Source organism: Notothenia rossii (genome assembly GCF_949606895.1).
Source record: "Notothenia rossii genome assembly, chromosome: 5".
NCBI classification, from domain to species: domain Eukaryota; kingdom Metazoa; phylum Chordata; class Actinopteri; order Perciformes; family Nototheniidae; genus Notothenia; species Notothenia rossii.
Genome location: NC_136903.1, coordinates 72449109 through 72470335, shown reverse-complemented (window position 1 = coordinate 72470335; position 21227 = coordinate 72449109). Strand labels below are relative to the sequence as shown.

At 40.8% G+C, this 21227-nt stretch overlaps 1 protein-coding gene across 1 annotated transcript; it reads left to right on the top strand.

The window, feature by feature from the left end:
- The first annotated feature begins 9919 nt into the window (after positions 1-9919).
- On the top strand, positions 9920-16035 carry ip6k2b (inositol hexakisphosphate kinase 2b). Its single transcript, XM_079681610.1, has 5 exons — positions 9920-10515; positions 13410-13641; positions 13744-13910; positions 14059-14234; positions 14324-16035. Exons 1-5 carry the CDS (start codon positions 10302-10304, stop codon positions 14939-14941), a joined length of 1407 nt encoding a protein of 468 aa, XP_079537736.1. The 5' UTR covers positions 9920-10301; the 3' UTR covers positions 14942-16035.
- The last annotated feature ends 5192 nt before the right edge of the window (positions 16036-21227 follow it).

The following is a 21227-nucleotide window of genomic DNA, read 5'->3' as shown; positions in this document are numbered from 1 at the left end:
AGGAGGAAGATTTTACAAGACATTCGTTGGCTCTTTCTTATGTTGATCCCATGGTGAAAGTGAAAGAAGAAATAGCTGTAAAACAGTTGTTGAAAAATGTATGTTGGGATCATGGAAATGCTGTTCGTCCTCTGCTGTAAATTATTCAATGTTCCGTCGTGCTCTGAAACTTTAACAGCCAAGCTCTTGTTACTGTTAACCTTCACAAACAAATCTTTCTGTATCAGTCTGTCCACCCTTTCAAAAAATGCTCAGTTGGTTGGAAAGGGAAATTTGAATAGACATTGATGTCATTGTTTTTTTCTCCATGGCCTCTGAAAAATGTATGGAGTCTAGACTGGGCAACACTTTGGGTCTCTCACATTCCCTTATATACAAGTGTAGAGAAGTCAAAGTAAAGTATCATGCAGTACAAGCTAATGGAGGCACTCAAGTACTTTGACGCGTTTACATTTACCCTGGCCTGATCCCTCAAACTCCCCGATGTGAAACTTAACATGAAGCTCTGGTTGGCATCCACATAACTGTATCGCAATAGCATTTCTAAGTAATGTGTTACCAGGGAACATGACATCTATTTATGGATCAGAAATGGATTTTTGGGGAATGCATCGTATCTCTGCAGAGATCTGACTTATAACTCTTTCCTGACAGTCCTGGGGACACATAAAGATTCTCCTAATTCACACCAGAGACTCAGGGATGTAATATGAAAATAGTTTGCTGTTGTGACTAAAGTTGGCAGTGAGTCACTCAAAGTCAACACAACCATCTGGACAGTGTATTAAGCAACTAATTAAAGGACTCATATGACGATCAGTGGCTGCACATGGCGGCAGGTTTATGCCTTGCAAGAGTAGAAAAAAAATAGAAAACTCTCAACCTTGATCTGTTTCACTGACCTCCCTCATTGCTGCTGTTGAATAGCCACTTGACTCTGGACAGGCAGTGATTGCAGCAGCAAAGTCAATAGCAGCCTAGTCTAAAGTGCCTTTGACAGTGGGAGTTATCTATGGTTTCATGATTGTACTAATCAGTGGTAATGGCGTACTAGCTGGTCTGGACGCTAATTAAAACAAATCAAACTGTTGTTATGGTCAGTTCGTCACATTGTGACTGACAACTGTAGTCCACTTTAAGCGATCCACATGGAAAAGCAGCCTGAGTAAAGTTCAACATTCTGGCAGATTTACTGAAAGCTAAATGTCGCCCTCTGCACAAAGCTATGCCACATTATCTATTTGGGAGAGAAAAATCTCTAAAGCCCTTCTCTTAAAAAAAAATTAAAAATAGTGGGAAGCTTTGACCTTGAAGTCAATTTAATAAAGTTGCCAAGCAGTGGAATTACAACTTCCAGGTCCATTACGCGATGCCATTGGGCAAAATAAAACGTTTCCACATAAACTTACATTGGTAAAGAATTGTTTTTTTGGAAACCAACTTCCCAGTATGAACACTTTATAAGCCCTTATATAAGGTCCTAAAAGTTTGAAATGTACAAATCCTAATTTAGAGTTATTTTTGTGCTGCAATTCATTTGAATGAACCGATACCGAGTGGCTGGAAGGGGTGTTAGAAGAAACACTATATTGCTCTGTTTGCCCTGTGGATGCAGAAGATCATCGGGAGATCTTGGTAGTTTAAAAGTCAAACCGTTTTTGCTCCATGCTCTGTCAAATGAATTCAATGGTTCCACCTCAAATGCTGTATCCAGTTCTATTTATACTGACTTCTCAGCAAATTGCGGAACAAAAACATTTGAAATGCAAGAATAGATAAAACTTGTATTTCCCGTTCCACAGCTGTAATGTTTGCTTGTAGTTTTGGTTGCAACAATATGTAAAGTATTAACTACATGCTTAAACTAGAGTCTCCTTGTTTTGATGGTCAGTGTGAAATTTGTTGTGATATCATGGCTGTGTGCTTGTGTGCAGAGTCCCCACCTCTGAACAGCCTGCACTCAGAGTCAATGTAATGTCATGGGGTGCAGATACAGTCAGAACTGAAACTCTTGCATAACCCTCTTTTCTCTCTCAAACATTTGCACATGCACATACACGCCCTGGCTGCAGTCACACACACACACACACACACACACACACACACACACACACACACACACACACACACACACACACACACACACACACACACACACACACACACACACACACACACACACACACACACACACACACACACACACACACACACACACCACTGCTGTGTGAGGGAACTCCAAAAGACCTACATCTGCAGACTGAAAACAAAAACACCCTCTCTATGTCCAGCCAAGTGAGGAGGAGTCACGAATCTGACTTTCAACAGAAGATGTTTACCCCGAGTTTCCTGGAAATTTGGTGAACAGATGACAGTGAAGCCTCTGCAAACTGCGGCGAGGACATTCATGGTCATGACCTTTGCACCTATAAAGGATCTTAGCTGCACTTTTCAGCAACCAACTGTACATTCTGTGTCAGAGCATAAAAAACTGAAAACCAAGCCAACATTTGTATCTCCAACACAACATTAATCTTATTGTAGGGACAAGCTGTACACTTTGTCCCAGATGCAAAACTAAACCCATGACTTAACTATTCTTCCACTTTCCACTCAATTTAATCCTATACAGGTTCTAAAGGATTGCAAACACTTTCAAAGAATATCATTCTCCAGTAGTTTAGGTACATTAGAAAGTGGGGACTTTAAGACTTATTTAAAGCCCTGTTTTGCTCCTTGGTTAAAAGTTTGAACCATGTACTTTCATGTGATCCAATGAACTTCAGATTCATGGAAGTCCTTGAATGGTAAATGTCTCCTTGCTCTGTTTGTTTGGCGCTTAATCTTCAGTGTGCATAAATTTGAACTGAGTCAGAAAATATATTTTGTGTGTGCATGGGTGTGTGTGTGTGTGTGTGTGTGTGTGTGTGTGTGTGTGTGTGTGTGTGTGTGTGTGTGTCTGTGAAATTCAAAATATTATGGTTCTAGATTTAGGCAGTGCCACGTGACGTCCTGTGCAACACGTGAACAGCAGGAGGAGTGGTTCTGTTTATATAAATCAAACTTTTTTTGCTCGCTCTCTGCATGTTTGGGTCATATGGAACTCATTACTGTATAGTGAGCTGCAGGGAGAAAAACAACAGAGCTGCAAACCTGCACACTCTGATGGTTAAATTCATGTCATCTTGACAAATGTATCCCTCTGCAAACCTCACTCAGTTTTTTTTTTTAAAAGATACAATGTTTATTTATATTTAATCATGATTATACAGTTTCATAGTAAAACCCACAGACTGCGTCATTAAGACTAGATTTATGAGTTTAAGTTCAAACCCAACAGCAGTTTATATTCACGATACTGTCTATTATCTTCAGGTTTTGAGAAAGGTGCAGGGAAGATAATAAAGATATACATCTGGTTTCTTCCTGATGAAAACAGAACTGATGTAGGCCATGAGGTTAGAACGTTTGTTTTGTTTTCTCTCAATAGTCTCCACCCACCAAGCCTTTCAGGCATGCAGGACTCTACTGTCTACTGTATGTCACCACTTAGTTGAATCACACAAAAACACATTTATTCCCATAACTTTGTTAAAGTGGAAACAAACCACTTTAATCGTTTACCCCGATAGCATTTTTAAGTATTATTGTTGGTGCTGCTGTCTAAAGATAACCAGATCACTTTACTTTCCACAGTGCCTACCATCTACAACATAGGACACACTTCATTTTGCTTTCCAAGATAATCTCGGTTGTTCCAACATCCACAATTTTTTCGCTGCTTGGGACATCTTACATTTTACTCTTTGATAAATGGGAGTAGCTCCCAATAGCTACTGAGGAAAACAAAAGTTTTATCCTCTCCCTGTTTTGTTTGCAGTGACGGACTTCTATGTGCGGTAAATCAAGCCATCATTTTCCCGGGACAGCGTACCTGGTGGCAGACAGAATTGCATAGGGAAGCAAAGCTGACAGGGAGTCTTAACTATATTAATTGATATTATATTTAATTATATAGCCATTACATTGCGACTTCAACATTTACTTCATAATGAAAAGTTGAAGCAAGAAACATGTAGTACATCTACCACAGAACCTAATTCAGTTTGAACCGTCTTGTTTATTTCTTCTGCGTTAGGCCTGTTTACTTTGGCTTTGTTGTTTGGGTCAATTTTGAATTTGTTTTCGGTAACTACGCCCTATGATTGTGTTTTTGCATGTCAATCTGTTTCTCTCAGGAAACCGTAGGAGGAGTGCTCTAGCCTGCAGATTTACAGGATGGCGAAGGCTTTACACAGCCGCAGATAAGGAGTGTGACATGTGAAAGGTTGCACAAGCCATGGCCAGCAACTGCAGCACATTCACTTATCCCAGACAGTGACACCTACTACACTTTGGCAGGAATAAGATGTGACAGGTTGGCAAGACAGGATGTGGGGCAGTAGGGTAGTAGGCTTCTGTCTGAGGCCGGGTATGTGGACCATGGACAAAGATTCTGTCAAAGTTTCACCTCCAGATCTGCGGGAAATAAGAGCTCAGGAATCTAGTAACAATGCACAGCATCCCTGATTTCTATCTTTTAGTTATCTGAACAGGTAACCTTAGTCAAGAGTAAGGTTGGGGAAGGGGAAGCTCATTTGGCAGGGTGTAGGTGTGTGATAATGTGCCAGCAAAGTCATAGCAAACTACTGGACAAGAGCCCCAGCATCTATTTATAACACGAGGCGTACGTGTGATATGTGTCCTGTTTGTTTCTACATGAAGAATGAAATAAAGGACAGAGAATAAATCAAAGGCTCATTAGTAAGTGGCACATCACACAATCTGTCAAATATTCTATACTAGCATTATAATTATATTTGTAAATAAAAAAGTTATTTTTATAAACTATTCTGCCACTTGTCCTAACTTACCACAACCCAATAAGATCTTTATCCTGCCACACTGCTCACAAACACTTCTTGAAACTGTTCCCATAGTGATGTGCTAGTTCACAACTAGCAATAATCCAAAGGGTGTAGAACCTGGGCCATGGGACTGGGGCGTTGAAGCATGTTTCATTATTTTCTATGACTCATGGCCTGCACAAAGGACCGAAACATAAACTGTGACACTCCCGGCGATTTGATAGCCCACACATGCATTACATCATTTCACCTTACAAATGCTCCATGCCTAGCATTACACTGTGACATGTGTGTTTACAAACACCTTGTAGACTTGAAAGAAGCAATCAGCTGCTTCCTTAAATGTGGGTCAGGGTCTTGTTTACTGACAGGCTGAAAGTGTGAAGCTGATAGCGAGGTATTATCTCTAACAGTCTAAGGAGGCTTCAATGATTTTTAACAATGCAATGGAGATATGCATGTCCTCCATTTTCACTAACACATGATATTAAGTAGATTCCACAGATTGTTTATGCAGTATCAGTTTGTTCAAGTGAATGTGAGTTTGCTTCTCTTTGGAATACAGAGCTGCATGCAGTTTAGTCAAGGTTTCATTAATAAACCTCCAATTATTTCACTACCTGGGACCTTGATGGACTTGCTTTTATTGGGCTGGCCGTAGATCAGTGCAGCACAGACACAGGCACATGCTAACATTTAATGGGCTTGGGGAATGCATATGAGCAATGTTTCAATGCACTTGAAGATTATGAAGTAAAGCTTGTGAGGTGGATTAGGGATCTAGGAGTGTCTGACGGATGTTTTATGATTGTATTAACTGTTCGACCAAATAGCTTTCCAGGGACTCAGAATTATTCCTCATCATTACAGGCAAGTAATGAAATGAACTGGTGATCTACAAATTATTTTAAAATGTAAAATAATTTCTGTTGCAATCAACATTTTCTGTATTTTATTTAGAAGAAAAAAACTGGGGAAATCGCCACTTATTGGTTAGAATTGGTTCATTTTTAATGCCGTTTTTAGATAAACAGCCAATGACAAAAGTCTGATTTTATCGTATTTTTATCATCAAGTGGTCAGTGTGGTGTAATCAGGTGAGACTTTTCTTCCATTAGCAGACGGGAAAATGTGGAATGAATGGCATGAGGAACGTGGGTGGGGAGCAAAACAAGTAAACAGGGATGTCCTCTTGACTCGACATTGAGTGTCAGAGTGCCAGCAACACTCATCAATATCAACACATGACAAGAGCGGCCCATAGCCTGTACGAGGCAGCATATGGGCCAATCCCCTCTCTGAGGCAAGCTCTCATACCCACCCATGTTTCACTACCTCACGTGTCTTGGACTGAGGGGAAGGATTTATGGACAAACTAGATTTGAATGTAGGGTGCCAAGTTGGTAGAATAACATTGTTGTGATTTCCCCCACACAGGAATTTCAAGGTGCTCCTTTCCTTACTGAATACATGTTACCCCTTAGCCGTACTGTACTGACATTGCACTGTGTATTCCTGGGGTGGAAGGAGCATTTAAAACAAAAAAAACCTAATCATTTAAAATCCATGCATAGACGGAAGACATCCAATAACCTTCCCTATAATACATGGCAGTATATCTGGTTACCATTTAGTTGCCATACTTGAAATATTTTCTCTTGAAGAACCATAAACCACTGATTAAAACCAATTCAGATCAAATAAATGTCACCTTAGTATACATTTGTTTTTGAGTGCGAAATGGACCCATTGTTGCCCCCCGTCATTCTTGTGGAAAAACAGTATATACATCTAGGGTTCTCACTAACTGTGTCAGTAACAGGGGGTTTACCATGAGCCCATTACAGTTTGACACTCCATAATGAGGCAAACACAGGCAAAAGAAGCTTACTTGGACAAGGAACACTCAAGTGGCTTCATCAGAGGTGTGCTTAATTGAACGTTTGGTTCTACAATATGAAACACTTGGAAAAACCTGTTACAGTGTATATTTTTTGTTTGTACTAATGCAAATGTAGCACATTGGTAAAAAAAAAAAAATCTGATCCAACCTCTTCTTTTCCATTGCTTTACCAATGCAAGACCAAAAAACTGTTATTCACACATTTTAAATCATTTTTTAATATTTTATGTATGGGCCTTTTCCCAGCGGACATTTTGAGTCATCACAGTAGAGAAGGTACAGGTATTTGACAATGCCTCCATTGTATTAAAATGTCCCAGTGAAAGTAACAGTCACTGAGCCAGTGTGCACAGTACCAGCCAGGAACCTGAAATTAAAACAGCTAAATTGAATGCTGCCACATTTAATTTCACTATTTACACCTTTGCTTGTATAAAAAAAACAAATCCATGAAAAAGGCACGTGCTCCGTCACAAAAAATAAGTTGAAGATGATAGTCGGAGCTTTACAGTTTTACAATGATATTGTAACAAATGGTATCATCAGTAAAAGTGTCGGCTGTGTTAGATTGGTGCACCCAAAATAAGTGTACCCTATTAAAAAGAAGAAAACATTTCTGTAAGTGCTGCTGTTTTTGTACACTGCTGGATATCTAGAGACCCCTGCTGTATCTCTGGTGGATGGAGTTTACAATGGCTCTTGTGTTTATAGAAGGCCACGCATTATACAATGTGCAAGGAGGAGTTTGTTGGACATTGCATCACTGATTCACTGCTCTGTTTCATAGCTGGATTGAGGGCTCTGTGGCACAGCCTAGATCTATTGTCCTTGAGCACGGACCCATAACATAAGAGGGGAAACCATGCTAAGTTGACATAACACTGACGCATCAGTAAGGCCATGGTGACTGGCTAGAAAGTCGGCAACTCATACACATGAACACACACTTTCTTGTATCCTTCATACTGTATGTAGTGGGATTTGTGGAGTCACGGTTTCTCCTGGTGACAGTGTTGAAGAGTTCAATGTCTTATTTCAGTTTCAAGATTGGTAGGACTATGATACCCATAGTGGAAATATGCTTTTTATGTGGTGAAGGTATCTATGAAAAAGAGTTAGAATTAAATCTTTGGACTTTATACAGTTTAGAGCACACTCACATAAACACACACGTTGATCCCCAACCCCAGTGTTGAGGCCCATTCTTAACTTTTTGTAATCACACACAAGTAAAGCCTTTTCACGGTAAAACGACACGGCCATGGATTTCTTTCCCGAAAAATGTACTCGCATGATTAAGCCAGTATTGTTCTGTTGATCCTGGGATCAGAACATCTGGGAAACCCAGAATGTCTGACACAGACACACACACATTACTGTAAACAAACTATCTCCCTTTGCTTTTTTTGGTTCTCATTCTCTTATACCTGTGAGACCGGTGAAAATAGAAGAGTGGGTCCCCTGTTCAAGTGCTGATCATTTAATCCACTCCCTGCTTGGGTTTGAGATCCTTTCTTCCCATTTGTAATCCCAGTGCAGAACTGGAACATCAGAGATTAGTATGTGATTAGACTGTGCCTGTCTCAGTGACCCGAGCTTGCAGACAGATCCAAAGCTTTGTCTGTTGTGGCACACCAGTCAGAATCATTAGGTAATTTACCACTCACAATTAAGTTTCCAGTTTGGTCTGAAACTTTACTTTATACTGAGTCAATGTTTTTGCAGATATAACGCACAACCTCCACTTAGGAATGTTTGTCCATTGATATTCTATTATAAAAACAAATATTTAATAATGCAAATTATTATTGAACCTGGCTCAACTCTTGCCACAGCACAATAAAACATAATTGGCAATGAAGTGTATTGGTGAAATGTACGCAGGTGCACATTCTAGTAGAGTACCAATACAGTATGTAATAATAGTCTACTGTCTGATGATGCATTTTAGTAAATAGGACATTCTTCAAGAGGGAGCACTGAGATCCATTTCTGGGTCATAAGCCAGAAAATCAAGGAGAATAGGAGAATAAGAAGAGTGCGTTGTCCCATCAACTTCTGTTGAATTGGTGACTTTACACCCCAAACTGTAAACAATTGCACTTATTTATTGTGTTATGAAATGTCAATCAATGAAGGATCAATCGTTGCTTTCGCTGTAGCTAAAAAGGTAATTTTATTTTGTTATGTCATCTCAAATGTAAAGTATTTTGGTTGTGGTCAGGGAAAGGCAGTGAGCCAAACAACCTACTTGTAAGCATACAGTACATATAGCAAAGCAAACATTGTTTTTGGGTGAGTAGCTTTCACTGGAATTGTCGTGGAGTAAACCGAATGAATGAATGTATTATTCCAACTGGACTTTCTGGACCAAATGCCAATTTCTCACTAACATCTTGTAAATGTACCCTCTGAGGGACAAATAATAAAGGTATTCAGACCTGTAATTACATTTGAACCCTTATGCAACCCAATTGTGTTTTTTTAATGCAATCCTATTGGTCCGAACACGCTTATTGTCGTAACGACTTAAATGTCCAATCTCGCAAATAATCTTGAAACTCATCATTTGATAGATTACAATAATAAATTGTTTTTGTTTCAACCCTTAATCGATCAACTCTGCCTGAATGATGATATCTTCAGTTTAAAGTAATTAACATTCCATCCCATATCATGTAAAAATGATGAGACATTCTTATTTATGAGACATTAAAACGTAAATCGAAAAAGTACAATGGAAAGGAAATGGTTTGTTTGACGTTTCGATTTCCTTGCCATTTTAAATTCCTTGCTGCAGTTTGCTTCCGCGGATATTTGATTTAGCAAGAAAAAGATTAAACTTAAAAATGCAACATGCACCCTGTATTCAAATAACAAGAAAAATGTAACTCGCTATTACAGATATACCCTCAGGATTGTGTTTTTAGGTCGTGTTTTTCCTGGTCTCCCCTCCCCCCTGATTTCTCTCCTTCCTCTTTGTTTGCTCGATCTGCTTGATCCTCTTCTAGGTGCCTTGTCTCCTCCCAGCGACAGCACCGGCTTTGTGATTGGTCAGCTGAGAGGAGAGGAGGAGCTTCCCTGTTGCCCTTGCTGATTTTCAAGCTCTCGGATCAGCCCTGTCGTCAGTTTCAGTAACAACCAGACGAGGGAAACATACGTCGTTTCGAAAACGTTTTAAGCAGCCTTAAAACGGCATAAATAGCGCTTTATTACACGTAAATTCAAGGAGATCATCCAACCAAGTGAAGGAGTTTTATCATTTGTCCTCCGTAAAGGAACAGAAAGGGAATAAGGGATTTTGTCGGTGACCGTGTCCTTCCTGTCCAGCCCTTTGTTTTTTCACGGCTGCGCTTGAGCAGGTGACAATAGCGCCCCCGCGCGAGCCAACACAGAAGAGCTCGAGGATAGGGAGCCAGGCGAGAGCTCGAGCCTCCTGCCTCGCGAGCAGCGTGGGGCCCCACAGCTCACTTGTCCGATGCGGAGTGAGAATGAGTCCCGCTCTGGAAGCCCTCATGCAGGCGGACGGGACTCCTTACCCCGGGAAAGGGGTAATGCTTGAGCCCTTCGTGCACCAGGTAGGAGGCCACTCCTGTGTGCTGCGATTTGGGGAACAAACAATATGCAAGCCCCTCATCCCACGGGAGCACCAGTTCTACAAGAGCCTCCCTCCAGAGATGAGGAAATTCACCCCTCAGTATAAAGGTAAGACCCCCATCCCAAATCTGCAGGAAGTGTCAACCTAAATGATGTTTTGGTGCAAAGCTGCTACCTTTCATATTATGCTTTTCAATTCTTGTTTTAACAGTGTGCAATAAATCTTCATTGAAAAAAATATTGCTTTGCAAATATGTATTTGTTCAGATCGTAAGGATTTTATTTAGCTTTGAGCAAAGTCTCATTTAAATTGATTGCTGCAAGGGTTAAAAGAACACGGCGTACACAACACACTGCAATATGTTTTTTTTATACCCACAGATAGACCCTATTCTATTTTCAATTGTAACCCAATGTGACTGGATCAATGACACCACAGCATTTTTTCTAGATGAGGCTTTTATCTCAAACTGGGGGGGGGGTGGGGGTTCAAGTGGCATCCAGGCTGAGGGCCTGGAAAGAAACTAAAGCTCCCTAGTCCCTACAAGTGTTTTGCGTCGGTTTTAAGATGGCTTCGGTTACAAGAGGAGATGAATTCCTTCCACAGGGATCACAAATAAATGGGGCAGATCACTTGAGTATATTTCCACCAACATCATACAAACATGGTCACACTGTGTCTTGCTGTTCTACCAACTGATCTTGCCAACTGTATCATTAGTACATGCTATACTGATAAGGGCCTGTATGACGGAGTTGGGACACACACTGGTTCCTGACTGGTTAATTCAGAATGGATCTCAGAAAATACCCAGGAGGGTAAATAGTAGAGGAAAAAAGCCATTCGGACTCCTGGGGCCTCTGACCCTATTACATTCACACAGTAATAATGGGAAGAGTTTTTGCTTTGGTTTTTTAAAGAATTTTTATTTTTTTTCTAGATATAATCATTAAGAGACCATTTCAGGGACACCTGACATTGGCCTGTTATGATGAATTTAACAACAAAACACACTGTAATGAAACATTGTAAAATTGTCTGCATCTAGTGTTAATCACTGTGTGAAGGACTCAATATACAGACATGAATGTCAGCTTTGAACTTTTGAACCTAATGAAACAAGGGTCATTGGTAACGATTTGCTACTCTTTCAAACCAGGGCTGTTATATTACATCCACTGTATATTATCAGAATATTACAATCTTAATAGAGGCACCTAATACACTAATTGATTAGGCCTTTTACTGAAATGACTCATATGTTCCCACACTCACTGAGGTGGTGTGATGACATTGCAGCTCTGGGTGGACGGTGTGAGGACACGCTCCGGGCCTCCTACAGGATGGTGATGTCAGTCAGTGCGCATGACATTAGCCTCTGGCTGCGGAAGAGATGCGGATGCTGGGTCCTCAGGCCCGCTATTTAACATGCACACGCACTCAGACGCATTTCTTTGTTTGGTCAGGTTGTTCTAAATCAAAGTTTATTTTCTTTTATCGAGGGGCTGTTATTAAAGTGGACCTATCATGCTATATTTGAATAATATAGTGTAGGACCATACCTATATAAGACATATTTATACTTTTTATTTTTCAAAATACCAAACAGATCATGCATTTTAGCCATTCCTCATTTCGCTCAATTTAACACTGTCTTTGCATGGGCTGATTCTGTGAGAACAGCACCATTTACAGGCCTGGCATATGTACTACAGCGTCTCCAGCGCTTTCGAACGGCAATGTCCGTGGCTGTGTCCTCCTGATTGGTGGAGTTGGCCCAATAGCCGTAGCACCACTTCTGTGACGTCACAGACATGTTCAAATCTGGATCAGTCTGTATCAGATCCATTGCAGCCCCTTTTTAAGAGATTTGGTTACGGAGGAAAATAGAAAGGGTTGTGTTTTCTGACACTTGGTGAGTTTCCTGGAACACCGGGGACACATTCATACATAAAAGTCGTACAAAAGTGCATTTTGCATGATAGGTCACCTTTTAATATGACTACAACTTGTGTTGGATGCTGCGGCTGTTTCTGCCACTATCTCTTCTATACCAGTTTCAGCCTCATCACTACTTCCTGTCTGTGGTTAATCTCTATTAGCCGCTGCAGCTGTGGTTTCTTTTCCAAGTGCGACACATCCCCCACCCCACACAGAGACTCACAACACACAGGCCCTTTTAGGGACCTTTACCAGGGGCGGGGGGGGACTACCAGGGGGACTTTTCTTGGATCGTGTAATAAATAAGTGTTGTCAATAATGTGTCTTTTTGATCATTAAGAAAAATAAATGTTTTTTTTAACTGTTTCTAAAACTTTGGTTGATATTCACCTCAACAAATCTGGGGGAAAAATGCAATTGTTCTTGTTCTATTAAAGGCCTGCTTAATAAACTGTGTATACAGGCCAAATGTCACTGAATCATGGTATGAACCTGACTGTCTGTAATGGGGTTAAGCACCACTCTGTTTCTTCTTTAGGTGTTTGATGTATGTTTTTGTATGTGGAAAGTGGGAACTGTACTTCATTTTCTCATGTCATTGCAGATGGCTTGTAACTCTGTTTTATGAGTTATTGTGTGTGTGTTTCATGAGGATGTTTAGCAATTTTTAAATAAATGTCCTGCTCAGTTTGACACATTTCAGCCTCGTGTGGTATTTGTCTCCTTTCTTTAATCACGAGTCCTTCAAATACTGTTTGTGGTCTATACAAATTCTCTGTCTGCCTTTCACTTCATATTTATTTCACATCTACAGTTACTTCCATTTACCATTAGTGTGTGTTTGTGCATGTGGAAATGTGAACAAGCAAATTACTGTCCGAGTGTGTCAACATCTTTGCAGAAATGTGTTTTTAAATGTGGATTCAAACATTTAATGATAAATGATTTCCTAGTATTTTACCCATTATTACGAACTATTACCAAAATATAACAATCTATATTGATATAAAATAGGTCAGTACTCATAACCACTCTGCTGCTTCATCTCACCTTCTCTCAGGTGTAGTGTCGGTCAGTTTTGAAGAGGATGAGGAAGGGAACCTGTGCCTCATCGCCTACCCTCTCCACAGTGAGTCAGGGGATCTGGAAAACAAAGATCCCTCCACAGACTGTGAGCCTAAGAGCAAGATGCTGAAGTTGAGCAAAAAGAAGCAGTCCTCGTTGCTTTTGGAAAATGAAAACTACAGCAAAGAAAGAACTCGACACAGCCGTAAAGAAGAAAAGATCATGAGGTGAAGATGCCACTTTAATGTTTAAAAAAAAAAAAACGACTAGACTATTCATGATAAAGTTCTGTAACACTAAACATGTTTCCTTTGTTTTCCACTTTGCAGTTTTAACCGGGAGGAGGTGCAGCAGCAGCAGAAGGCAGAGGTTCTATACTTCAGCCTGGAAAAAGGCAACGTGGTGCCACAGATCAAACACAACCCCTGGAGTCTTAAATGCCACCAGCAGCACTTACAGAGGATGAAGGACAATGCAAAACATCGCAACCAATACAGTATCCTTTCATGAATGAACATCTGCTACCGGGTGTCTCCAATGTGCAGTAAAATAGACTGATGAGTCTTTGATGTTAATATAAGCTTATATATTCTGAGCGTTTATGGGACTATTGTTGTTATTTGATCCTTGACCCCCTTTAACAGAATTTATTCTATTGGAAAACCTGACGTGGCGCTACACAGTACCATGTGTCTTAGATTTGAAGATGGGAACTCGCCAACATGGGGATGATGCATCAGAGGAGAAGAAAGCCAATCAGATTCGCAAGTGTCAGCAGAGCACATCCGCCTCTATTGGAGTGCGACTTTGTGGCATGCAGGTATGATACAGAAAAAACTCCTTTGCATTGAAGTCGTTTGTATTGGTTACATTTGGATCAGTAGTGCTCATGATTCTGTGTGTCTGCAGGTGTACCAGTCCGACTCAGGCCAGCTGATGTTCATGAATAAGTACCACGGCCGTAAGTTGACCCTTGCAGGCTTCAAAGAGGCGCTCTACCAGTTCTTCCACAACGGGCGCCGCCTGCGGAGAGAGCTGCTGTCCCCGGTGCTGCGCAGACTCCGGGAAATGCAAGCTGCCCTCGAGGCCTGCGAGTCCTACCGCTTCTACTCCAGCTCCCTGCTCATCATCTACGACGGAGACCCTCACAGGACTCCTCCTAGACCTAGACACCGTGGTGGGGAAGAAGGTGACGAGGATGAACCCTCTGATGATGATGATGATGATGAAGAAGAGGAGGTAGATGATGAGGAGGAGGAGGAAGGGGCTTTTGGCTTCCGTTGTTCCTCCTCAGCCGGGGGCAGTGCTAGTGTGGCGGGAGGGAGCAACAGCAGTCGCTCCTCCCACAGCGCAGGAGAGTCCAGCAGCACCACGGCAGACGTGCGCATGATTGACTTTGCTCACACCACCTGTCGGCACTACGGAGAGGACAGTGTGGTGCATGAAGGCCAGGACAGTGGGTTCATTTTCGGCCTCCAGAACCTGATCACTATCATCTCCCAGCTGGAGGATCACAGTACTGACTGAGGCTGGACTGAAGCCAACATGGTCTTAATTTCAAGCATGGGAAGAGCTCATAGAGCTGAAACCTTGCTACTCTAAGGTGCATTGCCCTTACGCCTACTTGAGGGTCTGACCCCCCTTCTGCTTGGGGGGAACCTCATCTCGGGGACAGGGTAGAGTCTATGCGGCCCTTCCTGCGCTCTCCCTCACCTGCCAGAGGACAGGGCTGCCTGTGCCCTTACTTGCACTTTTCTCTTTCTGGGACTGGTCCTTTTCTTTCATGGTAGGAGAAATGTTGTATGAGGCGGCGGTCTCTAAACAAACACAGGGACTCCTGTAGGATTCTAGGACCCCCCCCCCTCTCCTCCTCTGGTACAGATGAGTTTCTTTACTGTTAAGTTCTCTCTGAGAGAGAAAGAGCGAGGCAGAGAGAATTGAAGCTTAAGTGTAGTTCTAGGAACCTGACGTGGTGCTTTACCTGTGATATGACATACGTTTTTTTGTAAGAAGTTTGGACTGCAGGTCCCCCGCAGCACAGCACATTATTAGGGGGGAAGTTGACTGTATAAGCTGACCTTGGCTGGCTAGGTCAGCAGCCATGTAGCAATTGACAACTTAAGCTTCTGAAAAGGACATTACGTGTTTATATTGGTGTCTCGTAAGACTTCTGCAACAAACAAGTGTCTACGGGCACTTGGATTTACACTTTTTGCTGGAAGAACAAGTTTATTTAGCTCTAGAAGAAGGGATTTGCCTTTTTTCAACATTTGCTTTCTTCCCTTTACTTTCTTTCCTATAATTTAAAGAACCTTTGAATAAGTAATATCTTTGTTTTGTCACTGTCTTTGTCTGATTTTCTCCTTCATTCCTGAAACTTTGACTAAACAAAGAGAATATATTGATTTAAAAACACTAGCTACAAAGATTGAATAGAGGCTATTTATTTGAAATGATTGTTTAAAAACTTAAATGGAAAACGGCTACATTCCATATTACCACTCTATCTGTTATGATACCGACTTTGATTTATTTTGTTATTGCAGGAGCCGATGTGTCTCTTGTATCTGTGTGTTAACAGTGTCTTAAAAAATAAAGGCATTCATTTGTTGTAAAAAATACTGTCTGTGTTGTGTTTGTTACAATAATATGCATTCACTGGACAAGAAGTGAAGAAGTGGGGGATGGAAAATGAAATGTGAGCGGGATGCTGACACCAGATCTGGGATCCAGCTGGAGAGTTGTAACATAAGTATGCAAGCTGTGGAAACCATGAGTCAACTTTTTGAGTCGAATACTGTATGGAAAATAGTGACATTTTACCATGAATCTATCATCATTAACCATACACAGGGTTAGGGTTATCTGCTGATGCACCACCTTGTCACTCACACACTGGAGGAGGGAGTATCGCATAGCAAAACACAAGAGACATAAGAGCCCAGGGTCATCACACAGTTCAACTGCAAAGAACACTTTAGCAAACCAAAGTGATGCATCGCTCTCACAACACAATGTGTACACTTATTAAAGGTGGGGTATGTAATTTATTTCAGAAACTCTTTGTGTTATATTCCATGGAATGCTCTTAACATCCCGATAGATAGCAATGAATATATTAAATGCTTTGACAATAAATACAAAGAAAAATGTCATCTGTGGAAGCCGTAGCGCTGTAAATGATTTTTTCCGGTCGGGTATTTTCAAATTCTAGCGCACTCGACTCGAGCTGGTTTCTCCAAAATTACCTACCCCACCTTTAAGGTGTCATTCATTGGAGGCAAAAATATGTTCTAATGCTCACTTTGTATATCTAACGGGTAAGTCTATGAAGACATAATGGATTTGGATCCACTAAAAAAACATTTTTGACCTATCCAGACCAATATAAACAGGTTGACAGATTTTTTGTAAACTAGACAAGTAGAACAATTTAAGGCCATAAATCTTCAATAGATCCATGTATTACAATGGTCACTTGGCTCACTGTAGGCCTATGCACTAAAAATAGGAAAAACGGTATTGCTGGCTTTAGGACGAGATACCAATCGATCTGCATTGATATGGAATCTGAAGCTTGAACTTCGAAATGAAGAGACAAAATCACTGTAGGCTTGTCTGGAAATGGTTTCGATGAACATGATCTTAGGTCTTGTGTCGGTGACAATTGACAGATGGGTGGAATATTTCCTAAGCAGACTGAATATAAAAACCATTTGGTTTAGAAGTGATGCAAGTAGCTGATGAAGGATCACGACAACTGATGTGTGAGTTTCTGTGAAGTGATTGATTGATTGAAAAGTTTATTAACAGCTTGTATATTGGGTACAGTACAGTAAGTAACAACGACTTACAATGTGATTAGAAGCCTGTTTGTGCCTGGTGCTGATTGCTTCCTTTGTACGTTACTGCTATAATTTAGATAACATCCATCCACAGGAAAGCCTCTGCGAGGAAAACAGGCTTTCAGGATTTGTCCTTTGTTTGCTCAAACATGCACGAGACAGCATAAATACAAATACTGCAAACCTTGCGTTGCATGCTTCATCATAGCCACAGAGTTCATTATTAAGCTGTTTAGTGGAGGTTTTTGGCCGTGTTGCCACTGTACCGCGACATCGGAGCCTGATCTGAAATAGGGCTCAGATTATAAACTTCAAACATTACAAACTAAGCAGGAAGCTTTGAAAGGTGTTAGCCATTAGCTGTTATGTACCTCAACCGAACTCCATAGTGAAATTCAGTCAGCCTAATCAGATTAAAAGCACCGGAAAACCCCGTTGGCAAGTCTACAGGAACACTGGTTGGGTGGTTTATGACTATGTTTAGAATGCTGAGTTGACGCACCTGCTTAAGTGAAGGTTGGGGTAGCAAATGACATTTCTAAAGGCTAGGTGATGTTGTAGATACAATAGCAGATTCATCTCTGGACAGTTACATGGCGTGTGAAAGGGGTGGCTGTGTAAATATAAAGGCCTTCTGTTTGTTTTCTTGTGTGCAAATCGACTTGTGTGTCTATAACAAACAGGAGACATGAGCCAACAGGAGAAACACATCCACAGTTCACTCAGAGACTTCAGATGACCCACAAACCCATACTCTGTGTGCAGTTTCATATGTATATCTTAAAAGATGCTTCATGCTAAAAATATTTTTAACAAATGCATTACCAACCACCTTTTTGTCTGGTTTTGAGCCTGAATGGATATTAAATCCAATTATGGCTGCATTAGTTTCTTGTTTTGATCCGTGTGAAGCTTTATGTTATGTCATATCTGTCGGCCCGTGCAGGATGTTAGAGGGTTTGGTGCAGTGAACATCATCAAAGGAAAGTGAAGGGTGAGAAGGGAGATTATCATTTCCTTTTTTGAGATCTAAAAATAACCAAACCTCCCTCATCTGCTGCCTGCATCAAAACAGAATAAGCTGAATGTGTTTTTCTCAAGCTTATATATATATATGGTTTAATTGATGAAGCCCAAAAATGCTGATCAGCAAATGTTTTGCCTTATTCTTTCGGATGAGTGAGCTCATTTGTCTGTGTTGTGTCTGTGTTGTATGTATATGTGGTAGAGCTGGTGTGGGACATAGGCAGTTGCCTTGGTGACTGCACTGCCTTAACAGTGATACATTACCATGGCAACAGCACCGGTATTTTGAGCATATCTTAACCACAAAATGCAGGGAGGGTGGGGGGCTTGGATTATTGCTGGAACAAAAATATATTTACATAACCTGAATGAATGGTTCTTAGAACAACATGTTATCTGATGTCATGATGTAATGGGGGAAACTAAATGTATGTGTTTATTTATTTGCTTTCACTATATTAGGTAGCATGCTTGTTTTTGAAGTCTTGCAAGCAAACTCCATTTAGCACTGCGTTGCAATTACAGGCTTAGTATGAGATTGATCAAACTGGTTTTGCAAGGAACTAAATAACTAGTAAAGCCTGATTGCCCTCAATAGCACACGTGTAGGTGTGAGTTATGACGTGAGGGAAGGTGTGATAAATCGTACTCCAATGGCAACACACAAATGCAACGTGGAGGTACACATGCAGGTGTGTGGTAATTCTGCACGGAGGCCTGTAGTGAAACATGATGGTGTCTGAGCACATGGAAGGACAGACGTCACAGATCAAAGTTTATGGGTTTCTTATCTTTGTTCTGGCAACCCAAGCTTCTCGGCCTGATAGCTTTAAAAGGCATACTCTTACAGCCATGATCTCATGCAATTCAGCGAAACAGATGTATGCATGTGAGCTCAAAATAACCAAAAGATGCAGAGACATAGAAGGACATTTCAGTTATTGCTAATGTACTATACTCAAAGTTTGGAAATGTTTAACTTTCAAGGATTGTTTAAATATAGACCAGAAAAAAAAAGTGTTGCATACTGAAATAAATATGTTTGAAAGAGGTGATGAATTATTTGAAATATAGGTATGAATGGTATAATAAAAAAGTATTATGCATGCATATAACCTTGTGTCATCCTCGCCTTTTACTAAGCCTTAGGGGTAGCAAAGGAGGCTCGATACTTTACATAAAAACAAATGTGAGTCAGAGACAGCCTTGACTTTAAAATGGTACAAAATGTGTGTAACATACATACTACAACTTAATCTTTGATTTGGAATGAGATAGGCACACAATCTAACTATGTTCTTGATATCACCCCAGATCAAAAGTAGACAGCCAGTCAACCTATAATTGTGCCTGAGACTCTGGATGTCACCCACAGTAATGTAAAGCCTTTCTAGGACAACATGAATGCAGCCATAAAATACTTCATGGGGCATGCCATTCAAAATGAGTTACTGTTATCTAACAATGAAGAGGTCATTTAAAGAAGACACATGGCACAGTTTGTCCATGGCCAGCTAAAAACATTTATTTTAATAAAAAATGTATTTACCTGCTGAGATTATAAATGTACATGAAATACGATGCCAGACAAGTAACAATTTCAAATGTGGTATTAATGGAAAAGAGAACGTCTGTGTTTGTATTTGCATACAGGTAAGGACCACACACAACATGTCACATGTGCAAAGAATATAGTGTCCCAGCATATTATGCAACTCTCCTTGGACTCTGGGCAACAGAGCAATCAGATAACACACCAGGAGTAATATTAAATGACAGTTGATCAGATGGACCTGAGCACACTGTGCTATGTGCTTTTGTCCACTGTTCATATCAAGCTAGTTGTATCAGTCGGAACAAATGGTTCCTGGACTATATAACTCCTCAGAGTGACAAACAGTTTTTTCACAATTTTTCCTCAGTTGCCATCAGAGGTTGTGTCAGGCCCTTCAACAGCTGCTATCAACATGTATTTGTATCTCCTAATCTGTGTGTTGTCTGATCAACAGCCTCATATAGACTATTTCACATTTTAATACAGATGGGTGACAAATTATGTAACAGGTGGATGCAAATCATGCCAGAGAAATGTCCAACCCAGCAGGAAAGAGCTCCATCAACGTAGGGGCCGAGCATTCCTCAATAATTTTCTCTTTGCCAATGACCGTTTTATTACCTCATATGCATCATAGATATTTCGGAAATATGGAAGAAGCTAAATATCCAGTTGCATGTGGACAATACAATTTTAACAATGCAAGGACAGAGAGGCTGTGAGATATCCAGAGGAAATAAGAGTGATGTGTGTGATTCTGACACCTCAACTTGAGTCTGGCATTAGCAGCTGTGAAACTCATAGGGAGGAACCTACATTTTCTCCCTATGAGTTTCCACTTAATATGAGCGTGAGTAAGTGTGTGAGCATGTGAGCCTTATCGCCGCAAGTCTAACCACCAAACAAGATGTGGAAAGATATTTGTTCCCACATCACAGGGCACTCACTCTCATTCTCCCTGCAGCAAACCAAGTGAAGTGCTTAAAATAACCTAAACAGGACAAGATAGGCAGAGGAACCATGGGTGTACGCCTAGTGGTCTGAAATAATCTGGATTAAGTCTGATGACTACAGTCGAGTTAAGGGCGGTTAACTCCTGCAGGGTCATGTTGTGGCTCGTCACTCCCACCACATTTCTGGGATGGTTTAGTTTTTTTGGCTTTAAAACATGACTGCATTAATCCTGCTCACACACTTTTTCCACTCCATACATGTTGTGACACCAGACTCTTTCCATTAAGTAATTGCAGTGCTCATAGATGTATTATAATGAGGGAGTGTGACTATATACAGGGTGTAAGCAGGATGTTTAAACAAAAAAGTCCTCTATACTGTAGCTGGATACCTTCTAATTATTGTAATAAAGATTATAGCTGGGAACATTGAC